General features: G+C 52.1%; 1 protein-coding gene across 2 annotated transcripts in view; it reads left to right on the top strand.

The window, feature by feature from the left end:
* Positions 1–6,965: 6,965 nt before the first annotated feature.
* Positions 6,966–24,691, top strand: part of LOC102443662 (cytochrome P450 2J2-like) — a 34,004-nt gene continuing 16,278 nt past the window's right edge. Inside the window, exons 1-2 of one of the 2 annotated variants that reach the window (XM_089780446.1) lie at positions 6,966–11,799; positions 14,240–14,402. In XM_089780446.1, coding sequence (XP_089636572.1) covers positions 11,590–11,799; positions 14,240–14,402 — 373 coding nt within the window. In that variant the 5' untranslated portion in view covers positions 6,966–11,589. The remainder of the gene's footprint in view (positions 11,800–14,239; positions 14,403–24,691) is intronic. The other variant, XM_075936105.2, reaches the window with a different exon arrangement.

Below are 24,691 nucleotides of genomic sequence, written 5' to 3'. Positions count from 1 at the left end.
CAATCCGGTAAACCTTATTTCATGAGGGAAAAGGGATGGCCAAAATAGTGTGTTATTTTGAAATTTGGCGCTGTGTAGATGTGCCAAATTTAAAAATAAGGTATTTCAAAATAGTTTCAAAATAAAAGATATGCAATTTGCATAGTGCAAATTGTATATCTTATTTTGAATTTAGGGTGCTATGTGGATGCATCCTAACACACTTCTCTTGACCATTGTGATCTTTGATGAGAACTCAGTGTGACGGACCGAGCCGTGTCTGGGCATGGATGACGGCGTCTGGTCAGGGCGAATTGCCCAAAACCAAGGCTGCTTACAGCCCTTAAATGGAGAACTTTCCCAAGTAGCCCACAAACCAGTTACACTAAGTGCTCCAACTGCCAATCTGGCCAGCAGGAAGCCTCACGAGCAAAACCCCTCTGTATCCCCAGCTCTCCCTGTTCCACAATCAGCCTCAGGGCTTACACACAGGTGAGGGGTTATAGAACCCAATCTCACCTACCCCAAACAGGTTCTCCTGATCCCAGAGAACTAGACACACATTCCCAGTCAATTTACACTTTGGATCTTACCCACAAGGTCACGCAGGGCCAATCCTTTAGTATCTAAAGGTTTATTAATAAAAGAAAGAAAAAGTTGAGTGTAAAGATCTTAAGGAGAATACATTACATGCACCAATCACCAAGTTCTTGATGCAGGTGTCTTGATCATGAGGGTTATCCAGCAGCCTGGGGACTAAGGGGTTAACTATACCTAAGCCAGGTAGGCTACGTCTACACTGGCATGATTTTCCGGAAATGCTTTTAACGGAAAAGTTTTCCGTTAAAAGCATTTTCAGAAACCACGTCTAGATTGGCAGGACGCTTTTCCGCAAAAGCACTTTTTGCGGAAAAGCATCCGTGGCCAATCTAGACGCGCTTTTCCACAAAAAATCCCCGATCGCCATTTTCGTGATCGGGGCTTTTTTGCGGAAAACAAATCTCTGCTGTCTACACTGGCCCTTTTGTGCAAAAGTTTTTTTGGAAAAAGACTTTTGCCCGAGCGGGAGCAGCATAGTATTTCTGCAAAAACACTAACAATCTTACATGAGATCATTAGTGCTTTTGTGGAAATTCAAGTGCCAAGTGTAGACAGATGGCAAGTTTTTCCGCAAAAGCAGCTTCTTTTCCGGAAAAAGTGGCCAGTCTAGACACAGCCATAGGATATGTCTACACTACCACCCTAGTTTGAACTAGGGTGGTAATGTAGTCAACCGGACTTGCAAATGAAGCCCGGGATTTGAATTTCCCGGGCTTCATTTGCATGTTGCTGGGCGCTGCCATTTTTAAATGTCCGCTAGTTCGGACTCCGTGCCCCGCGGCTACACGCGGCACGAACTAGGTAGTTCGGACTAGGAAGCCTGGCAACATGCAAATGAAGCCCGGGAAATTCAAATCCCGGGCTTCATTTGCAACTCCGGTTGACTACATTACTACCCTAGTTCGAACTAGGGTGGTAGTGTAGACATACCCATAGAGTCAGCCAATAGGAACGTAGGTAGGAATTTCAAACTGGGCAGTTTCTCTCCAGTTACTGAGGGGGACAGACATCATGTCCATCTCCAAGAAAAGACTCTTCACTATCTGTAAATAGGGTAAAGTTTAGATAAATCTGTGAGGTTGTATTGTTTTATGGTTTGGGAATGGGAATCTGATGTCTGTGCATTTAAAAAATGGGGTTTCCTCTCCTTTGCAACTAAAATCTTGGCCCATGGGGAGGCCCCCCCATGAGTATATAAATTGTGACTTTTCCATCTAGTCATTATTCTTGCAACAGAAGCATTGTGGTGATAATAAAAGTTCTTTCTCTTTTCTTATTATTAACCTGATATTGGTTAATCTTTGTGTCCTGGATTTTTACTTAGGGGTCCCAAGATTTCCCAAGTAGTCTCTCCCTGGTTTCTTTATTTTTACTTGGGTGGTGGCAGCGGATTTTATCCCCAAAATCTAGGTTTTTAAGATTTTGGGGGAAGTTTTATACCAAAGTCTAGAAAGATAAGGTTTTGGGGTACTTTTGTGGGACCCCACTTTTGCATTTATCGTGCCAGAGTGGGGAAAAAGCCTTGGCACAGGCTCTCAGCAGAGATGTTATAAACTGCTATCTTAAAGGTCTCTGGTGTACATCCTATGTCAGGATGGGTCAGCAATCCTTCCTGGCTCTCTGTCCCTCACAAGGCTGCATCTGGGATCAGAAGCAGAATTGAAGACAAAATGGAATCGGCCGCGTGGCACTTTATATTCATTCCTAGTGCCTTCCAAGCTGGAGAGGGTTGCATGGTCAAGTGACCTATCCCTGTGGCCCCTGCCAGCAGTCATTAGATCTGACTGGTTTGCAGGTTTCCAGACTCATTCCTCAGGTGTCTATTGGCCATCTTGAGAGCCATGGTCCTTGGGGCCGTGCTAATTTGCATAGTCATTGACTAAACAATCCTTCTTTACAACAGGCATCCCAGGCCCATCGCTCTGTCTCAGGCAGAGAACACTTACAGTATAAGTATGAGTCCATATTCATAACTCCACATACAAGCATCACACAAGTACACGAGTAGCATACCTAGAATCAGTAGAACATAAGCTTTCATTTGACGCCTCACGTCAACCCCTTTGTATAGATTTTGGGGCAAACGCCCCTTACTCCCTCCTCTCCGTGGCCGCAGCAGTGATCTGTCTGCTCCCCTTAAAATCCAATAACATGACTCTCATTCCCACTTTCCTGTCCTGGGCCATTGCTAGGGGGGCAATTGCCCTGGGGCCCAATGATTTAGAAGGGGCCAGATCTTCAGGCCCTTTAAATTGCTGCTGGAGCCCTGCAAAGCATGGCCCAGGCAGTGCTGAGGGCTGGCTTGGGGAGGCTTGGTGCATCCAGGTGGCACTGTGGACTGGCTGCCCCACTCCTGCCCCTTCCACCCTATGCCAAGCCCCTTCCAGGGAGCCCGGATAACCCCCATAATTCCCAGAGCCTGGTGAAGTCTCTTGCCAGCCCTACCTCTGACCGACAGCAGGAGCTGGCAGCACAGTGTGTAGAGGGGCTGGCTTCTGCTTCCCCTAGTGGGGGGAAAGGAGGCAGCAGCTTCCAACCCCCTCCAATTAACCGATCACATCCCTGCTTAGTTCAAGTAAATATAATCACCATTATTTGAAAAGCAGTTTCCCTTCTTTCTCCTCCGTTCCCTGTTTCTCTCAGGAGATTGCTCGCCTTCTTGAAGTAGGATCAGCTTTTTGTGAATGGTGGTTTATGAAGCCAGCCATTTTCACTCGTTCCCTCCCTGCTGTTCCCTTTCAAGCACCTGCAGAAAATCCAAGGAGTCAGCGAAATGGCTCACGTGTTCAGGGCATTTTTCTTCCCAGGCAAGTTGCATTGTAGTTTTCCCACTGATTCTGCTTAAAAAATTCCTCAGCCTGCTCCTGAACTGATTGGTGAGGAAAAATAGATTAAGACCATGATAATGGATGCAATATAACCCTGAAGGAGCTTTGGGAGGCATTAATGGCACAAAGAGAGACATTTGCTTTCATTGCAGGGTTTGGTCTCAATAGGGTTGCCAGATGGTTTAACCAAAAATACCGAACACCAGTCCCCGGGGAAAAATTCTGTTGAAAAAAAAGGGGGGGGGGCAAAGTTGTTGAGAAAGTTACTAAGCCTTCTCGATAGAAGGCAGCAATTGATCCTTCAAGCACGGCAGGCAGAGGAGCCAGTGAGGGCAGTACGCGACCAAGAAGAGAACTGGCAGCATGTAACTTCTAGAAGGGGAAAAAGGCCAGCACGGGATTCCCCCGATGCTATAGAGGTAAGCAATCGCTTTCAAGCTCTCTCCACAGGCTCTGCAGTGAAAGCTCTGGAAGGGACCTCACAAGGTAGAAACCAGAAGGGCGCACCATCTACTGAAAGGCATGGGATGCGTAGTCCTAGGGATGGGGGTTCCACGGCCACCACCCCCAAAAGGAAACGACGGGTGGTGGTGGTCGGGGACTCCCTCCTAAGAGGGACTGAGCCATCCCTCTGCCGTCCGGACCTGGAATCTCGAGAGGTGTGCTGCTTTCCGGGAGCTCGCATTCGGGATGTCACTGAGAGGCTTAGCAAGCTGATCAAACCTTCAGATCGCTACCCCTTCCTGCTTCTCCATGTAGGAACGAATGATACGGCCAAGAATGACCTTGAGCGGGTTGCTGCGGATTATGTAGCGCTGGGAAGAAGGATCCAAGACTTTGGAGCGCAAGTGGTGTTCTCGTCCATCCTCCCTGTTGAAGGGAAAGGACTGGGCAGGGATCGTCGAATTGAGGACGTAAATGCGTGGTTGCGCAGGTGGTGTCGCAGAGAGGGCTTTGGTTTCTTCGACCATGGGACTCTGTTCTGGGCGCAAGGATTGTTAGGAAGAGATGGGATCCACCTAACGAAGAGAGGAAGGAGCATCTTCGCGGGCAGGCTTGCGAACCTAGTGAGGAGGGCTTTAAACTAGGTTCGTCGGGGGACGGTGACCAAAACCCTGAGGGGAGTGGGAAAGTCAGATACCGGGAAGAAATGCATAGAGCAAGGAGCGAGAAAGGAGGACCCCAGTTTCGAATGGAGAAGATAGTGCAATCAACTGGTTACCTGAAGTGTTTGTACACTAATGCGAGAAGCCTGGGCAACAAGCAGGAAGAACTGGAGGCCCTGACCCAGACCAAGAAATATGATTTAATTGGGATAACAGAGACTTGGTGGGATGACTCGCATGACTGGAGCGCTGTCATGGAAGGGTATAGATTGTTCAGGAAGAATAGGCAGGGGAGAAAAGGAGGAGGAGTTGCACTATATGTAAGAGAGCACTATGATTGCTCTGAACTCCAGTATAAAGAGGGAGAAAAACTTGTTGAAAGTCTATGGGTCAGGTTTAAAGGAGCAAACAGCAGTGATGTTGTGGTTGGTGTCTGCTACAGCCCACCGAACCAGGTGGATGAGGTAGATGAGGCTTTCTTCGGACAACTGAGCGAAGCTTCCAGATCGCAGGCCCTGGTTCTCATGGGGGACTTTAATCACCCTGACATCTGTTGGGAAACCAATACGGCAGTACACAGGCAATCCTGGAAGTTTTTGGAGAATGTTGGGGATGACTTCTTGGTACAAGTGCTGAAGGATCCGACCAGGGGCCGTGCACAGCTTGACCTTCTCCTCACAAACAGGGAGGAACTAATAGGGGACGTAAAGGTGGGTGACAACCTGGGAAGCAGTGATCATGAGATGGTAGATTTCAGGATCCTGACCAAAGGAAGGAAAGAGAGTAGTAAAATACACACCTTGGACTTCAAAAAAACAGATTTTGACTCCCTCAGAGATCTGATGGAAAGAATCCCCTGGGATGTTAACATGAAGGGGAAAGGAGTCCAGGACAGCTGGCAGTATTTTAAAGAAGCCTTATTGAAGGCACAGAAAGAAACCATCCCGACGCGTAGCAAGAGAGGCAAACCTGGTAGGAGACCGGATTGGCTTACAGGGGAAATCCTTGGTGTACTTAAGCACAAAAAGGAAGCTTACAGAAAGTGGAAACTTGGACAAATGACTAGGGAGGAGTTTAAATGTATAGTTCGAGAATGCTGGGGGGTTATCAGGAAGGCGAAAGCGCAAATGGAGTTGCGACTAGCTAAGGATGTAAAGGATAACAAGAAAGGTTTCTACAGGCATGTCAACAAGAAGAAGGTGATCAGAGAGGGTGTGCAGTCCCTAATGGATGAAGGAGGTAACCTAGTGACAGAGGATGTGTGGAAAGCTGAAGTACTCAATGCTTTCTTTGCCTCTGTATTCACGGACAAGGTCGGCTCCTGGACTTCTGTGCTAAGCGACGCAAGATGGGAAGAAGATGGACAGCCCTTGGTGGGTAAAGAACAGGTTAGGAAATATTTAGAAAAACTAAACGTACACAAATCCATGGGTCCAGACTTAATGCACCCAAGGGTACTGAAGGAGTTGGCAAATGTCATTGAGGAGCCTTTGGCCATTATCTTTGAAAAGTCGTGGAGATCGGGCGAAATCCCGGATGATTGGAAAAAGGCAAATGTAGTGCCCATCTTCAAAAAAGGGAAGAAGGACGATCCAGGGAACTATAGGCCGGTCAGTCTTACCTCGGTTCCTGGAAAAATCATGGAAGGGATCCTAAAGGAATCCATTTTGAGACACTTGAATGAGAGGAAAGTGATCAGGAATAGTCAGCATGGATTCACAAAGGGAAAGTCGTGCTTGACCAATCTGATTAGCTTCTATGATGAGGTAACTGGCTCAGTGGACATGGGAAAGTCAGTGGATGTTATATACCTTGACTTTAGCAAGGCTTTTGATACGGTCTCCCACAATATTCTTGCCAGCAAGTTAAGGGAATGCGGATTGGATAAATGGACGGTAAGATGGATAGAAAGATGGCTAGAAGGCCGGGCCCAGCGGGTAGTGATCAATGGCTCGATGTCAGGATGGCGGTCGGTTTCTAGTGGAGTACCCCAAGGTTCGGTTCTAGGACCAGTTTTGTTCAATATCTTTATTAATGACCTGGATGAGGGGATAGATTGCACCCTCAGCAAGTTTGCAGATGACACTAAGCTAGGGGGAGAGGTAGATACGCTTAAGGGCAGAGATAGGGTCCAGAGTGACTTAGACAAATTGGAGGATTGGGCCACTAGAAATCTCATGAGATTCAACAAAGACAAGTGTAGAGTCCTGCACTTGGGACAGAAGAATCCCAAGCATAGTTACAGGCTGGGGACCAACCAGTTAAGTAGTAGTTCTGCAGAAAAGGACCTGGGGGTTACAGTGGATGAGAAGCTAGATATGAGTCAACAGTGTGCCCTTGTAGCCAAGAAGGCTAATGGCATATTAGGATGCATTAAGAGGAGCATTGCCAGCAGATCCAGAGATGTCATTATTCCCCTTTATTCGGCTTTGGTGAGGCCACATCTGGAGTACTGTGTCCAGTTCTGGGCCCCCCACTACAAAAAGGATGCGGACGCATTGGAGAGGGTCCAGCGGAGGGCAACCAAAATGATTAGGGGTCTGGAGCATATGACCTACGAGGAGAGGCTGAGGGACTTGGGTCTGTTTAGTCTGCAGAAGCGAAGAGTAAGGGGGGACTTGATAGCAGCCTTCAACTTCCTGAAGGGAGGTTCCAAAGAGGATGGAGAGAGGCTGTTCTCAGTAGTGACAGATGGCAGAACAAGGAGCAATGGTCTCAAGTTGTGGTGGGAGAGGTCCAGATTGGATATTAGGAAAAACTATTTTACTAGGAGGGTAGTGAAGCATTGGAATGGGTTACCTAGGGAAGTAGTGGAGTCTCCATCCCTAGAGGTGTTTAAGTCTCGGCTTGACAAAACCCTGGCCGGGTTGATTTAGATGGGATTGGTCCTGCCTAGAGTGGAGGGCTGGACTTGACGACCTTCTGAGGTCTCTTCCAGTTCTATGATTCTATGATAAGGGGATGGTTGGATGAAATAACATGATCTTGGTAACTAATTGACCATTCATTATAGGGAACTTTCTGGGTGTCTGGCTGGTGAGTCTTACCCACATGCTCAGGGTTTAGCTGATCGCCATATTTGGGGTCAGGAAGGATTTTTCCTCCAGGGTAGATTGGCAGAGGCCCTGGAGGTTTTTCGCCTTCCTCTGTAGCATTGGGCACAGATCACAGCTGAAGGACTCTCTGCATGTTGGGGCCTTCAAAGTATTTGAAGGCTTCAATATCTGAGACATAGGTGAGAGGATTATTCTAAGAGGGGTGGGCGAGATTCTGTGGCCTGCGCTGTGCAGGGGGTCAGACTAGATGATCATAATGGTCCCTTCTGACCTTAAAGTCTATGAGTCTATGAGTCTAAGCAAAATAAATAAATAAAAAATAAATAAAAAATGTAAAAAACCCTGCATGGCCCCTTCAAGAAAAGAGGCTGGTCTCTGCCTCTCCTACCAGGATACCAGCGGCCATTTTCTCTCCCTGCTCTGGACCAGACTGCTCCCCTGCAGAACCAGGTAAGTGGGGAAGGGCGTGGGCAGGCTGGGCCTGGTTGCTGAGTGTGTGTAGGGTTGCCAGGTGTCCGGTATTGTCCCAGAGAGTCCGGTATTTTCACTTCCGTGAAAGCAGCACCCCTTCCCCCCACCACACACAGTGGATGTCCCCTTGAGGAATGTGGGGACAGATGTGGCACAGGGCACCAAAGTAGGTGGGGACAGTCCTCATTCTATCCAGACAATCTGCTGACTTGAAGGTCAAATTAGCTGTGACAGCTGTAACACCCTACCCGGCAATGGGGTAACTTATGGCCTCAGTGGTCTCACACAGCCCACCAGAACATTTCAACACAGTCTCCGAATGGCTGTTCTATTACCATTTTCTCAGCACATTTGCCTTATTTTAGTTAGTTTACACAAGTGTATCCCTGAACTGAGACTCTTGTCTGGCAACATCCGTGGTCCAGAAGGACCACGGATGTTTCTGGACCAGACAGCCCCAGTGTCAGGAACCCAGTGCCAGGAGGGCTGGCAGCTGACAGAAGCATGGCTGGCGCTGGCATCTTGAAGCTTGGCAGCCAGGAGTGGCGGGAGGTCTGCCTTAGCAACCCCCCTGCACCACTGACCAAGAGCCGGTCCATGTAAGCCCTCATGCCCTAGCCCTGATACCTCCAAAGCAAGAGCCTCCTCCCACACCTCAACACTCTCATCCTCAGTCCCTCTGTGAAGCCCACACTTTAGTCCATGGTTGAGCAAGATGCATCTCACAGGCCGCTTCCATCCCGCCACGTCACCGGATCGGGTTCGCAGACCATTCTGCAGGGACCCTCAGTCACACGGCAGCTGCTGTTTTAAGCGGAGGACTGCTCTGTGTTAGGGATGTTACATTTAGATTATTTGGCTATTTGAATAGTCGATGCAATTTGCATCGACTATTTGATTAGTGAATAAGGGCGCCTACACCTTTTAAGTGTAGCAACAGACCAAGGGCTATTGCTACACTTCACTGGCAAAAGTGCTTCGTGGAACATGGGGCGAGCTGGGTACTTAACCAGTCCCTGAATGACCTTGTACTCCTCAGGGCATTTCAAAGCAACAGAGCCACAGGGAGCCCAGAATCAGCAGGGGAGTACCCAGCTGACCCTGGGCTCCATGCAGCGTTGCCACTTTGAAACGCCGCATGCAGCCCGGGCCCAGCCATGGATTTGGGCTCCACATGGTGTTTGAAAGCATCAGACCCCGGGTTCCATGTGACGCTGCTGCTTTGAAGCTTCCCCTCCTCTTTCCCACCCCCTGGCTGCCTCTTAATGATAGAGGCAGCAAGGGGTGGGGGAAGCAACTGGTCGAGTAGTTGAGTAGTTGTTCACATTCCTACTCCATGTGGCTCTGTCTTCTGGAGGGAGGGGGAAGCTTCATGTGATCGCCCCACCCCCAGCCCAATCCTCAGCTTCTATAAATTGGGAACAACCAGCCAAAAGGATTTGAGAGATTGGCCGAGGGGATGGGGTAAGCAGAAACCTCTCTCCCTCTCTTGGGGCTTGGAGTCACATGGAGGGAGCTGCCTGCAGTTTCAAGTGGTCTGGGGCTGCATCAGGCAGGGAGCCCAGCCTGCCTTGGGTGTGCTGCAGGGCTGCTGGCCAGCAGACGCATAGGTAAGTTCCTCCCAGCCAAAGCCTCCTCAGGGACCCCGAGCCTCCTGCACTTCAACTCCCTGCCCCAGTGTCAGCCGACGGTCAGGGCAGTGAGTGGTGTGTGTGTGTGTGTGTGTTATACACCCGAGACTTCAACTGCTGAGACCGGGGTCCCTTCACAGCAGGCAACCTGGAGGAGGTTGACGGGCACCCTGACAAGTTCATAGGGAGAGCTTATTACACCTCAGATTTTTACTGATCGGATACACGATCCCTTTGCAGCGTGCAGCCTGGAGAAGCTGAGAGATGCCCCAACGGATCTGTCCCCTGGAAGCGACACGATCCAACACTCAAGCTCTCCCTATACCTGTCCCTTATGACCAGCTGAAGTTCTTTTAAATTGTGCTTGGTTCTGTTACAGCAACTGAAGGAGTCAGGTTAAAGCTTAAACAGTTACTATTTTATTGTTACAGGGTAAACTTAGTTAAATGCTACTACTGTGTTACAGATAACACAGCTACTACAAAGGACAGGACAAAAATTACACTAATAAGTCACTTACAGGTACCATGAAACCCTTTTGGTTCTCTGAGCTCTTATTAAATGCATGCAAAATAGACACCTAGCAGGTATATATTCTCACCCCTGCATTCCAGACATGGCGTGGCCAGTGTCTGCCTCTCAATCCCTCGGAAAGAAGTAGGGCGAGGTTGGGCGTCCCACAGACCTCAGGAGACAATCAATATCTGCCAGCAGGTATAGATGATTGGAGCACAAATGGGGTGGGCTACTAAGCCCCTCTTTATACCCCTTGGGTCATGTAGGCTTCTTTCTGGTCTCAAGTGGCCAATTAGGAAAAATGGTTTTGAACACCAAGTTTCCCACGAAGGGTGCAAAGCATAATTCACACCTGGGAAAATGCAGACAGTGGGCACCTCTGGTATGTGATGGGCGAAGATTCCTCTCCTGAGACAGTGCAGGCGTGTCAATTACTGGTACTAGCCATCAGGACGGCGGGAGGCCCTGGGTCGGTAGCTAACCCATTTACTGTCTGGTTTCTGTTTATGGTAGAGTCAGGGACAGGCAGCACACCTGCGTTCCCAGGGCATCAAAGGCTGACTGCCTTTCTCTTGCTCTCGGGGGGGGGGGGGGGGGGTCAGAAACCAAGATGGGATTCATGTCTGGTTACACCCAGGTCACCATCCAAACCCTCTGCACCTCCCTGCCCCAGGTCACAACTCCCTCACAGACCATATCCCCTCCTATACCTCTTCCCCAGGCCAGATTCTCTCCTGCATCCAGACTCCCTCCCTGACCCTACACACCAATCCCCCGACCCAGGTCACAACCCCTCTTCATCCAAACTCCCTCTCAGATCTCACACTCTCTCCGGCACCCCAGTCCCTTACTCTATGTGCCCTTCTGCACCCAACCTCATCCTACACCCCCACAGATAAATGAAGCCCTTGACCACTTTGCAACATCTAGGAGTGGCCCCCGCCAAAAGTGATGCCCACTCTTGTAATAGAGAATGGGGGAGATGAGAACGGTGTTTTCAAAACATACTGGAAGAAGATCTTTTGCATTCCTGACTACTGGATTTGTAGACAATCTGGTTCTATTCGATATTTTTCACGATAAAGAAAGGGGGAGGAGAGAATCTGTAAATGGTTTTTTTTAAACAGCTGGGTGAAAATGAGAAATGAGGAAAAATTTGACAGATCTTTGCTGATGAGTTTAAGGAACCACAATGGGGGGGCCTAGCAGAGTTTCTGGGTTAAGACTCTGGCATGGGAAGCTCTTGTGTATCTGTTTCAAGTTGTTTTCATCTGGCTTCTAACCTTTGTCCTCCTTTGGCACCAGCAGCAGGAGGGTGGGGCTGTGCCCGCTGCAACCGGGTTTCCCTCTGCCCCGTCACACTTCCCTCTTTCAGCTGCAGGTGCACAGCTGGCTAAGGAAGATGTCGCTGCAGGCTGCCCCTGGGTTACTGTGGCTCTGGCAGATTGTGCCCTTTCAGACACTGGCCGTGTTCTTGGGCCTGTTCCTGCTGATTTCTGATGTCATGAAAAGGAGACGACCGAGGAATTTCCCTCCGGGACCTTTGATCCTGCCCTTCCTGGGCAACCTACTCCACATGGATGTCAAACGGCCTCTTATCGCCATTGAGAAGGTAAGCGGGGGAGGGGAGCAAGCACAGGGAGTGCTGTCTGCAAGAGTGCTGGAGACATGGCCGGCCTGAGCCATTTTGGCACCTCGGGCCCAGGCACGCGGTGCCACAACAGGGAGCACATTGCGTGCACGGGCCCACCCCTGAGGCCTTCCCCCGGTGCGCACGGCGCATGCTCTGCCCGACCTAGCCATTGGCGCACATCCCAGGGCCCATCGCCGGGGTGCATGGTGCATACGCTGCTCAGCGCGGCCCGCTCACCACTGCTGGTGCGCAGTGCCTAGCTGTGCAGGGCCCAGTGGCCGTGGGGGGAAAGGCGCTGGAGGCCGGCGCCGCGGGAGTGGGCGGGGGGGCAGCTTTGTGGTAGCTGGGCGTATGGCACCTGATGGCAGCTATAAGAGATGACGCACGCCCCTTACGTCTGCCATCAGGCGCCACCCATCGTTTAGCGCTCTGGGCAGCTACCGGTCTTGCCCACCCCTTAGCCTGGCCCTGGGTCAGGCCCTCAGCTGTGCCTGAGGAATGTTTGGCACAGCTCATGGCAGCAGCTTTGTACACTGCCAGGGCCTCAGGGTTCTCCTGGTGCCGCGCTAGCCCTTGTCCTAAATGAGAGCCCATTCTAGATGTTCTGAATTGCACCAGCTCCTAGCTGTCCCATGTGCAGTTCCAGACGCCAGCTATCCAGGATCACCAGAGCTCGGGGACACCTCTGGTCATGCTCCTTTTCCCTCTGTCATGTGCAGAAGGTGAGGGCCCCAGTTGTGGATTCCTTTCCATGGGTGGGTATTTAATTAATCACGTAGTCCTCAGAATTTTTATCAACGACGTGATTACTCGACGGAGGAAGGCGTTTAGTCCTGGCTTGTACCAGGTCTGGGAGCTCATCCCACTCAGCAGCTCTGCAGTTGATTTGTAGTAAGAGCCGGGTGGGCTCCTATACATTTAAACTGCAGAGCAACAGCAGGGTTTGCTCCTGGTGCCAGTGTGAGCCGGGACTGGGCTCGGCTTCCTCATGCTGGATCCAGGAGTCTCAGCCTGCTGGGTGTCCCAGTGGGGAGCTCGGCCCACCATGGGCAGAGCCTGCTTCGCAGAAGCCTCCCTTTTCCTCTCCCTCTCCTCCATCCCCTGCGCTTCTGCCTCTGATAGACGGAGTGGGGAAGGAGAAGGAAATGCAGCGGAGACAGTGCTCAGTGGTTAGGAGGCAGTCAGTGGGGAGTTGTGACTATACAGGAGGCTTGCACTGTGTGCAGAAGGTTGGGCACTTTGATGAGCAGGCCCGTAAACATTTACCATGTGAAAAGAGGCTCATAAAAAGTAACCAAGTATAGGGCAGACTGAGACTTGGAAGGGATCCGTGTACGGTATGAGGTTGGTGCTCATCAGGGTTGGAGGATCTCACAAGGAACTAGATGGGGCAGGAGCTTGCAAGAATGACAAGGAGTCTTCAGTGACAATGCAAAACAGCTTGCAGTAATTTACTTACATGGCTTTGAATGAGTTTCCCAATAATTAAGAGTCAGTAAAAACTTGTAAGGCACATAGGGAGTTGGGCCAGAGGTAGAACCGCGCTGGCAAGTGAGGAAGGATGTGATGGAGAGGTGAAGTAATCAGAGTTACAAAGTAAATTATGAAGCCTAAAGGAGTTTAGAACATTATTTGTGAATGTCATCTCCTTTCAAGCACTAGGATGGGTTCCCTTCACATAAACTCTGTGGAAGTCAGCAATTTGTTTTGTGCAGCTTTCAGCCACACCCTCTGAGTGCCCCAGGGAGCTCGGTAGTGTATTGTGAGGTGGGTGTAGGCTTCTGACGGAACTAGAGGGTGTTTTGTTTAAACCAGTATGTTTGAGTTTTTTCACTATATCGGAACAAAGTATCTGCAGTCTATAATGCGACCAGTCAGGAACATGTCTGCTCTGCTTACCACAGAGTAGGCCAATTGTCAATAGCAATTATTTCTTAAAAAAAAAAAAAAAAAAAAAAAAACCTCTTAAAAAACAATGTATAGTCTAGTACCAACTTAAAGACAAAACATGTAGATGGTATCATGAGCTTTCGTGGCTCTGACCCATTTCTTCAGTTGAAACATTATTATTAATTTATTTTATTTACAGGCAGGCCTGTTTTATGTTGACATCCCATAGGAAACACCACAGGGCAGTCATTGTCCTTAGATATGCTTATTTTACTGTTGTCTCATTCCCCTCCCCATATCTATAAAGATTTTAATTTCTATGCTTCATTCCCCTGTTCTGTCCTATTGTGAGCTCTCTCGGGCTGGCTTTTGAATCATGCTTGAACAGGCAGGCCCTTCCTTGCTATTGTAATACAAATTAGTAGGAGTAGCAGTACAATAATAAAAGTAAGAAGTCATCACCTGAGCTCTAGTTCTGGTTATCATACAAAATATACATGAATTAATGCACATGCTCTAATTTTTCCAGCTTGCTGAAAAATATGGCAACATTTTCAGCACGCAGATGGGTAGCATGACACTTGTTTTTGTAAATGGATTCCAACTGGTGAAGGAAGTGCTTGTCCATCAGGGCGATGACTTTCTTGATCGACCACAAATTCCGGCTATCCATGAATTCTTCAAGACATTTGGTGAGTTTTCTTCCATTATTTCTCACTCACCGTTTCTGAAAATGAAGGCCCTGATTCTGCAAATGGGTTACACTTTATGTGTATGAACTGAAGTCCGTGCTACGGTAATATCTTAGGACCAGATCCTCAAAGGTGTTTAGGTGTCTATCACAGGGTTGATATGCCAGTCACTCTTTTGGGGTTGGGATCAGGCTGCGTTATAGCCTGTGCTTGCCTCTCTAGGGATGCCCCCAGTCTCGGGGCTGCATGGCCCTGTTGTCTAAGTCAGTGATACGATGCCTGCAATAAGGGCAGCCAGAGTCAATCATATGGACCCCTGCCATCAGGACAGTGCAGCATAGAGCCCAGAGTCAATAGTGTTAGTAAGCAAGGCCACAAGTTTTGAGGTGACAGGGTGGGAATCATGCCTGCCCTCTCCACCAGATTCTGAACCCAAGGCAGGTTTCCTACCAAACCTCACTGAGCTTGTCTCTAGTTCTTCATCACCAAGTTTCCCTGGTCACCTTCTACCCGACTCTTTGCAGTTCACTATTTCTGGGTCTCCACAGTAACTCCCTTCTCTGTGGCATCTCAAGTCTGTGTGTAGGGGTCCATCTCCGGCTGTCTAGACTCCACATCCTGCACTGAGGGCAGCTCTCCCACAAGAGTCAAGAGGACACCTCCTTCCTCATCAGCCCAGACTGAGCTGTTCTGCTGCTTTTTATATCCTCTCTCCAGCTGGAGCATGCCCAGTGGAGCTGAGGGGGTGTGGCCTCCTCAGCCAAGAGAGAAAAGTTAACCCCTGTTATACCAGTGCAAGGTTTATACACCCTATCCCAGTGCCTGACTACTAGAGGAATCAATTGGAGTTAGACACCTAAATACCTTTGAGAATCTGGGCCTTAATAACTTGACTCGATTTTGCAAATATTTACACATGTTCTCATGTCTCTGTAGTGGGGCACTATTTGAAAACATGGGAAGCCTTGTGGGAGGGATGACTGGATCCATGTTTAACTGGTCACTGGGGACAAATAATGACTAAAGGGTGAGAGGTGCTGGTCACAATGTCAAAACAAGGGAACCAGATGGGAACACTGAGCAAAGAACCTTGGACAGCACCCCCTGCTCCTCAAAGTTGTCGATGGAGCCAGTGAACTCTGCCCGGTTGCGTGAAATCAAGGAGGAACGAAAGTAGGCCCCACAGTTGCAGAGCACCCTCTCATCCAACTTCCTCCTCCTGGTGGTGTAGATGGCGGCTTTTGCCAGGTCCAGGAGAAGGTTGACAAGGAGGTCCCGCGACTTTGAGGGATGGGATGTGCATAAATAAAAATATGAAGAGTAGTGGGGAGAAGTGCAGCCAGAACCTCAGTAAGAGTTTCTGGAGGAGCCGGAACAGGTTCTGCAACCTGGCACATTCCAGATACACATGCCACAAAAGGGGCAGGTATCTGGGTTAGGGCTGAATCACATCAAGTACATGCCCATGCTCACAGCTCTTTGAAGGAGCCTCCAACTGATGTCCCCGATGGGCTGCGGAATTAGGGTGGAATATACGCTGGTGCATCGAGGTTCCCCACCCTCCACAGGTCTTAAATAGTCCCGCCATTTGATGTCAGGGAGGGACACGAGGGTGAGGAAATGCAGAGTGTGGAGCACAAGCGTCTATAGATTGTTCTCTTGGCGTGGCTCAGAAGCAGACCAGCTACAAATCTTGCAGCCATCTTGGAGTCCAGGGATGAGGTGGCCGGGGGGCCCGCAGAACAGGGGCCCGATAATGATAGATGGATGGTTTGCAGGAAGGGAGGGGCGGTGCGTACCTTCTCGCAGGGCTCGCTGCAGGAAGTCAAGAGCAGGCCACGACAAAATCGCCTTCACCTCCTGGAGTAGCCACAGGGGGAGTGGAGGGATGGAGAGCCCCATGCACTGAGTGAGCACTCGAGGATCCACCCAGTCCCCCCCATTGTAGTCCAGGAGGTCTCTGACCTTGGTGGTTTCTGCCAGGATCAGCCTCGAGCACACCGAAGGAGACTCTGCCACCTGCACACACAAGGCTGGATTGTGGAGCAGGGGCTCCGCGAGGAGGTCTATTCCTTCTGAGGCCACAATGGACCTCGCTGCCGAGAACAGCTTCCAGGTCTGGAGGAGTTCCTGGTAGAATTCCAGAAGCTCTGAAAGGTCTTGCAGAAGACCCCCCCCCCCCCCCCCGGGTGAATAAAAAAGAGCAGCCGGTCATATCGGAGCCCTCGGAGGCAGTGGAGGAAGGTGCACCCCAAAGTGATCCATGCCGGACTACCTGCACTAAAGAGGAGTCTCTGCAGGACCTGGAGACAGAAACTGGTACAGCAGCTGGGCATCCAGCTCCAGCAGCTCCAGGAGTTCTGACGGCAGGATCTCCAGCAGCTGACTGGCCCCTGGTCTCAACCCAAAGGGCCACCATTGGGACTGGCTGGACAACCATCCAGCCCCGCTGGATCTGTTCAGCTCCTGAGAAGGGGGCCTGAAAGCAATCCTGAGATTTGCACCAGGGAGATGGACTGTCTGGCTACCAAAGACCTTACAGGCCTGGGATCTCGTACCCCAACACCCAGGCCCAGAGCCCGCGGCCCCACGCCTTCTATGGTGCCCAAGTCCAGGGCAATGCTGTGGGCCGGACCCCTCCTAGCAGAAAGCCAGGGCAGTGAGCTGCCACCTCCAAGCTGATTCCAGAAAGGGGGCTGCCTGGAAGAGGGCTACAGCTATAGGCAGCTCTGCCAGGCAGAGACCTACATTCTTCCTATTAAGCCGGCGGAATTTGTGTCCCGGCCCAAGGGAAAATGCCAGGGGTGGCAGCCCTCCTCGACTCGGGCTGCAGACAGACCTGCATTCACCAGAAACAAACTACAAGACTATGTAGCACTTTAAAGACTAACAAGATGGTTTATTAGGTGATGAGCTTTCGCGGGCCTGACCCACTTCCTCAGATCAAATAGTGGAAGAAAATAGTCACAACCATATACAGAAGGGGGATGCGGAGGGGGGGGGGAATGTCTCTGAGCTAATGGTATTAGAGGTGAGGAAAGGTAAATGTCTGTGAGCTAATGGTATTAGAGGTGATAATTGGGGAAGCTATCTATGTAATGGGTAAGGTACCCAGAGTCTTTGTTGAGACCCATGCATAGAGTGTCGAATTTTAGCATGAATGACAGTTCAGAGGATTCTCTTTCAAGTGCAGATTTAAAAGGCTTCTGAAGCAGGATACAGGTAATTAAGTCGTTGAGACAGTGTCCTTTCTGGTTGAAATGGCAAGAAACTGTTTTTTCTTTGTGATCCTGTCTAATATCTGTTTTGTGGGCATTGATCCTTTGGCGAAGTGTCTGAGACATTTGTCCAATGTACAAAGCAGACAGACACTTTTGGCACATGATAGCATAAATTATATTTCTGGATGCGCAGGAATATGTATTCTTGATCTTATAACTCACTTGGTTAGGCCCAATAATGGTATCAGCAGAGTGAATATGTGGACAAAGCTGGCAACGGGGTTTGTTGTAAGGGAAGGTACCAGGGTTGGTATTAGTGTGGTATGTCCTGTGGTTGTTGGTAAGAATCGTCTTGAGGTTAGGTGGTTGACTATAGGAGACTATGGGTCTGTCTCCCAGAGCCTCTTGGAGTTTAGTATCCTGTTCCAATATAGGCTGTAGTTTATTGATAATGTGTTGGACAGGTTTAAGTTGGGGGCTGTAGGTGATGACAAGTGGTGTTCTATTGTTGGTTTTCTTGGGTCTGTCTTGAAGTAGATGGTTTCTAGGTATTCGTCTGGCTCTTTCAATTTGCTTTTTTGTTTCTCCGGGTGGGTAGTTGAGGTTTATAAATGCTTGGTAGAGATCCTGAAGTTTCTGGTCTCTGTCAGTGGGGGTATGTCTACACTACAAAGTTAGTTCGAACTAACTTTCATAGGCGCTTAGTTCGAACTAGGTAAACCTCATTCCACGAGGATTAAGCCTAGTTCGAATTTACTAGTTTGAATTAAGGGGTGTGTAGCCCCTTAATTCGAACTAGTGGGAGGCTAGCCCTTCCCAGCTTTCCCTGGTGGCCACTCTGGCCAACACCAGGGAAACTCTACTGCCCCCCTCCCAGCCCCAGAGCCCTTAAAGGGGCACGGGCTGGCTAGGGGGTTTGTGCCAGTTGCAAGGCTGCCAGCACCCGTGCCAGCACACCCAGCAGCTGACACCCCATGAGCCAGCCACCCGATTCCACCCAGCCCTCCCCCTCTTCCCGGGACCAGCCTGGCGGCTCCCAGGAGCCTGCCCGGGGCCACAAGAGGCAGGCGCCCGCGTGGTCTAGTGCAGAGATCGTGGACCTCATCGAGGTTTGGGGGGAAGCCTCCAATGTCCACGATCTCCGCACTAGCCACAGGAACGCGGCAGTGTATGGCTGCATAGTTGCCAGCCTGGCCGCCAGGGGCCACCAGCGCAGCCGGGAGCAGGTGCGCTGTAAAATTAAGGACTTGCGGCAGTCCTACTCCAGGCTCTGGACCGCATCCTGGGGGCTCATGCTGTCCCTGCCCCCTGGGAGGTGATAGACCCTGGGGCAGAGGGACCGCTCCCAGACACCGAGGAGGAAGAGGAGGGCTCTGAGAGCCAGGAGCCTGCCGGCAGCCTGCCCAGGACCCAGGACACCCGAGGCACCCCACAGAGCCGCTCGCCTGTGTCGTCCGAGGCCGGGGAGGCGTCCATATGTGAGTACCATCATGCTCCACTTATGTGTACGGGGGGCTGGGGTGAGAGGGAGCCCAGGGACCGTGCGCCTGGGCCTTGCCCACCACGGAGCAGCAGCTGGGGATCCTGCAGGGGCCCTGGCCTTGCAGAGGGGGGCTGGGTTTCACACACCTGGGCCCCTGGGGTAATTGACCACTGTTCTTGTTTCACCACAGCCGCAGCACCTGGGACTGCAGGGCGCACCACCCCGCGTGCAGCAGCCACCCGCACCCTGGCCAGCAGGAGAGCCAGGAACCAAGAGGACTACCAGAGGTGGCACCTCCGGTTTCCGGAGCACCAGCTCTGCATCCAGGACCACTGGGTCCAGGAGGACCTGAGGCTGCGCCGGAGGAGCTTGGAGGCACTGGAGGAGCAGGGCCGTGCCCTGCGAGGCCACCTCCAGAGCCTGCTCGACCGCTTCCCAATTCCTCCTGCTCCGGCTCCTGCTTCTGCTCCCCCTGCTCCCGCTCCTGCTTCCTCCACACCCCCCGTTCCTCCTGCCCCACCCTCCACAACCATTCCCCACCAACGCCCCTGGACCCGCAGTGTTGCGAGACAGGAGAGGCAGCTGGACCCCCACCCCTGAGCTTTCCTTTCCCTTCCTCCCTTCCCTCCCCTTTTAGCTCCCTCGTCCCAGGTTTCCCCCTCCCCTCTTCCACCCTCATTCCTCCCTCCCCCCACCCCAGTTATGTTAAATAAAAAGACGCTTTTGTTTGAAAAACAGGTGTCTTTATTTTACAGTAGGTAGGGAGGGGAAAGGGGAAGGGGGTAGGGTGGAAGAAGGCCCCAGTGGGGCATGCAAGGGAGAGGTCAGTCCTCCTCCTCCACCAGGAAGCTCTCCCGCAGGGATTCCCGGATCCGGACGGCCCCCCGCTGGGCTTCCCGGACGGCAGTGGTGCGGGGCTGACCGTAGTGTCCAGCCATGCGATCAGCCTCAGCCATCCAGGCTGGCAGGAAAGCCTCCCCCTTTCTCTCACATAAATTGTGGAGCACACAACATGCCGCCACCACGGTAGGGATATTGTGCTTGGCCAGGTCCAGACGGGTGAGGAGGCATCCAAAGGCCCCCTCCACCACGATGCAGGCCCTGGTCAGCCTGGCATTGAAGGCCTGGTGGGAGGGATTGAGGTGCCCTGTGTAGGGCTTCATCAGCCACGGCTGCAGTGGGTAAGTGGCATCCCCAACCAGGCACACGGGCATTTCCACATCCCCGACCCTGATGTAGCGGTCGGGGAAGAAGGCCCCGTCCTGCAGCCGCTGGCACACGGAGGAGTTGCGGTACACCCGGGCATTGTGAGCTTTGCCGGACCAGCCCACATTAATGTCCGTGAACTGTCCCCGGTGGTCACACATGGCCTGCAGAAGGATGAAGAAGTACCCCTTGCGGTTCACGTAACGGGACGCCTGGTGTTCCGGGGCATGGATGGGGATGTGCATCCTGTCAATGGCCCCTCCACAGTTGGGGAAGCCAAGGGCGTCGAATCCCTGGATGACGGCGTCCAGGTCGGCGAGGCGGACCACCCTGCGGAGCAGCACCCGGTTGATGGCCTTGACCACCTGCGGAGAGACACAGCAAAGCACCAATCAGTGGGGCGCCCAGGTGGCTGGGAGCGTTCGTGCCCTGGCAGTGCCCCGCGCCCTACTCCTGGAAGCAACCCCCCTGGCGGCATGTAGTATGGCCGGGACAGACAGACCCCTCCGGTGCGGGGCGCTTTCGCCTCCTCCCGCCCCCCCTTTGTCCCTGGGGCGGCCCATCCCCTCCTTGCAGCCCCCTCGCCCCCGGCGCAGTGGCCGACGAGTGCCATACCTGCATGAGCACCGCTCCGACGGTGGATCTCCCCACGCCGAACTGGTTCCCGACGGATCGGTAGCTGTCCGGCGTGGAGAGCTTCCAGAGGGGGATGGCCACCCGCTTCTGGAGGGGGATGGCGGGCCTCATGCAAGTGTCCCTTCTGTGCAGAGCAGGGGCGAGCCACTCGCAGAGCTCCAAGAAGGTGTCCCTCCTCATCCTGAAGTTCTGGGTCCACTGTCGGTCTTCCCAGCGCTCCAGGACGATGCGGTCCCACCAGTCGCTGCTGGTGTCCAGACACCAGATGCGGTGGGGCACGCCGGTGCCGGGGCACCGCCGTGGCTCCTCCACGGCCCCCAAGGCGGCCAGGTGGAGAGGCAGGGGGCTGACGTGCACCAGGTGGTGCCAGGCATCCTCGAGCCATTGCTGGCAGGCTTGCAGCAGCAAGTCCAGAAAGTGCACCAGAAGGTGCAGGGCGAGCTCTGGCTCCATGTTGCCACCTGCGGCGGCGGCGGCCCCGAAGGGAAGCACTGACACAGACGGGCACAGAGACCAACGCTTTGCTGTCCCTCGGCGAGGTTGGCAAGCAAGCAGGAAAAGCTGAGAACCGGCTGTCCGGGGGTCCCTTTAAGCACGAGCCTCAGATAGCCTCAGACAGCAGCCACACAACGCAACTACTGACCTGATGCCCTGCCAGAACCGGTTTCAGCCGCCCTTAAATGCGCCCCTGCGTCCAATCAGTGTGGACGCGCTAGTTCGAATTAGCAAAACGCTAATTCGAACTAGTTTTTAGTTCTAGATGCGTTAGTTCGAATTAGCTTAGTTCGAATTAATTAATTCGAACTAAGTTAGTTCGAATTAGCGCTGTAGTGTAGACATACCCTAAGGTACTACCTCCTGGGAGACTCTTTTATTCTTTTTACTGACCACGCTACCCTAAAATGGCTCCACCGAATGTGTGATACCAACAGCCATATCATGGACCGGTACCTGTCCCTCCAACCATATGTGTTTACGTTGAAACACCAAGCAGGAAAGGACAACGCAAATGCGGATGCATTGTCCCGCATTGAGGAAGAGCAAAGGCCCAGTCCTGGAAGGCGGGAACTGGACTTAAGGAGGATGGGGGGTGTAGGGGGGCGGCATGGCCGCCCACTGAGCAGGAGGCAGAGGAACCCCTCCAGGAGCCATTTTGGGCCCAGCCTAACCCCTCCCACTCACCTGACAGGAAGCCAAGGGGTGTGGCTAGGGCTATAAGAACCCTGACAGGGAGCTCAGTCGGGGCCCAGCCTTTGCGGGAGGCAGAGGCCTGTCCAGAGCTCCCTGCCAAGGAGGCTGAGACCTGGCTCGGGCCTCCCACTGCCTCCTTCCAAGAGGCTGGCGAAGACCTCCCTGACTGGGAGACAGAGACCTGGCTAAACCCGCCAACAGGCCTGCCCTCTGACCCAGAGGAACCAGAGACCTGCCCCATGCTCCCTGTTGGGGAGACTGGGACATGGCCCAGGCCTCCGAGGGTGATCTGGAGGATCTGCCTGAATACTGACACCCACCTGTACCTGGGACCCAGAGGACGCGCCAGACCCGCAGACCAACCAGACCCCGAGGACCAGCCTGGACACCCCTGCTCACTGCAGCCCACCTACCAGCTGGAGACCCAGGACCTGCAAGCAGCGAAGGCTTGGATTGGGCCGCCAAGATCCTGCTGGGACGACAGCACCCTCTACTCCCCGAGTGACCTGCTACAGACTCAGGTACCCGCTGAGGGGGAGACAGGAAGTGGCAAGGGGGATAGCACGGGCTGGTAAAAGACCTAGCCCAGCGTGTTGCAGGCTGGAGCCCCCACTGAGCCAGCAGCAGCTGCACTGCTGCATCCAGGGCCCTGGGCTGGGGTGCAGTGGAGTGGGTGGGCCTGCGGGCCCTCTGCCACCCGCCTACCAGGTGTCAGTCTCCCCCTCACCACCTCAGCAAGCGAACCACTTGCCTCCCTCCTGAACAAGGAAACCCCCAAACCTGTGTTGTGTTGGTTTCCATGCCCTGAATCAGGGCCTGACTTTACCCTTGAACTGAAACTGTGCGTGTTTGCTGCTGCCTGGGCCTCTTAAAGCTGCAGGGCTGCTGCCCTGCCCTGAACCAGGGCCAGGGCCCTCCTAATTAAGAACTTTATTGCCCCTGCCTGAGACAGGCCAGGGCCTCTTGAACTTCTATTTAGGGTATTTGTTGCCCCACCCTGACCTAGGGCCAGGGCTCACTGGGTTATTTGATTCCCTGCCTGGAACAAGGCCGGGGCGCTTACACCGGTACCACTGGGTTGTTTGTTTGTTGTTGCCTTGCCCTGACCTAGAGCCAGGCCTCACTAATGGTGTTTTGAACTCCTAACCTCTGGCCCAGACCTGAAGCAAGCCCCTGAACTCTTACCTTGGGCCCGGATCTGAAGTAAGGCCAGGCCCTTGAACTATTTGCCTCTTGCCCTGACATGCAGCAAGGCCAGGAGGTGGACCGTTTGCCTCCTACCCATCCTGAGTTAGCCCGGGCACTTGAACTATTGCCTCTCACCCATATATGAAGGAAGGCTGGGTTGTGGACTTACCGACTTGGGGACCTGGTTTACGTGCTTGTGTAGTGGGGCGGAGTGGCTGCCCACTGACCCGGAGGTGGAAGAACCCCTCCGGGAAGCCGAACTGGCTAGTCTCTTTGACCTCTCATGTTCACATCTCTACTGCCATAACTCTGGTGGCAGCAACAGCAGATGGTGGCATGTAGAAATGAACTTCCATCCTTCATGGTCCCTTGAAAGTTTTCCTTCAGCAAGAGTCAGTAGTGGAAGGATTAGGCTTCTGAAATCCCTCAACATTGCATCTCCAAATTCATTCACAGTCAGTATTGCAGCCTATTTCCTTCAACCTCAGCTCTATACAATTTCTTGTAAAAGTGTAGCTTCTGCACGATGGACATTACTCCACTTTTGCTATACACCAGGCACTCAGGGTATGTCTACACTACAGCACTATTTCAAATTAACTTATTTCAAATTGGTTAATTCGAAATAAGCTAAATTGAAATTACGCATCTAGACACAAAAACTAATTCGAAATAGCGTTTTTCTAATTCAAAATAGTGCGTCCACATGGAGTGGACCCTGAATCGAAGGTAAGGCTGGCCGGAACCAGTGCCAAAAGGGCATCAGGGTCAGACTTAGTGTGGGGGGCTGCTGCCTCAGGCTAGCCGAGGTCTGTGCTTAAAGAGTCCCAAATCCCATCCCGGACAGACAGTTCTCAGATTTCTCTGCTTGATGGTCTTCCTCTCTGAGAGACAGCAAAGCATTTGTGTCTCGGAGTGCTCTGCTTGCACTCACTCGGGACATCACGGCACTCTGCAATATGGAACCAGACCTGCCCCTGGGGACACGTTTCCAACAGCCTGGCTGCACTGTCTGCAGGCTGCCATCCAGGAGCACCATCGAGGGGCTGTCAGGATCCAGGGGGCCCTGCAGGAGAGCTTCCACCCTGAGCAGCTCTAACAGTCTCCCCGCTCTGCCCCACTGGGGGATTTTGCCCCATTCCTCCCTCTCGTCCTTCCACTTACCCTTCCCTAGCCCCCCATTCCTGATATCAAATAAAAGACATGTATTTTCATGAACACAATTTATTTCGAAATAGCGGTTTGTATGTGTAGACGCTATTAAAGTTAATTCAAAATAACGGCTGTTATTTCAACTTAACTTTGTAGTATAGACATACCCTCAGAGATTCCAGTGATGAGCATGGGGAACAGAACAGAACAGA

Source organism: Pelodiscus sinensis, chromosome 9, assembly GCF_052426305.1.
Source record: "Pelodiscus sinensis isolate ZL-2025 chromosome 9, ASM5242630v1, whole genome shotgun sequence".
NCBI classification, from domain to species: Eukaryota; Metazoa; Chordata; order Testudines; family Trionychidae; genus Pelodiscus; species Pelodiscus sinensis.
This window is presented reverse-complemented; position numbering and strand designations above follow the sequence as displayed.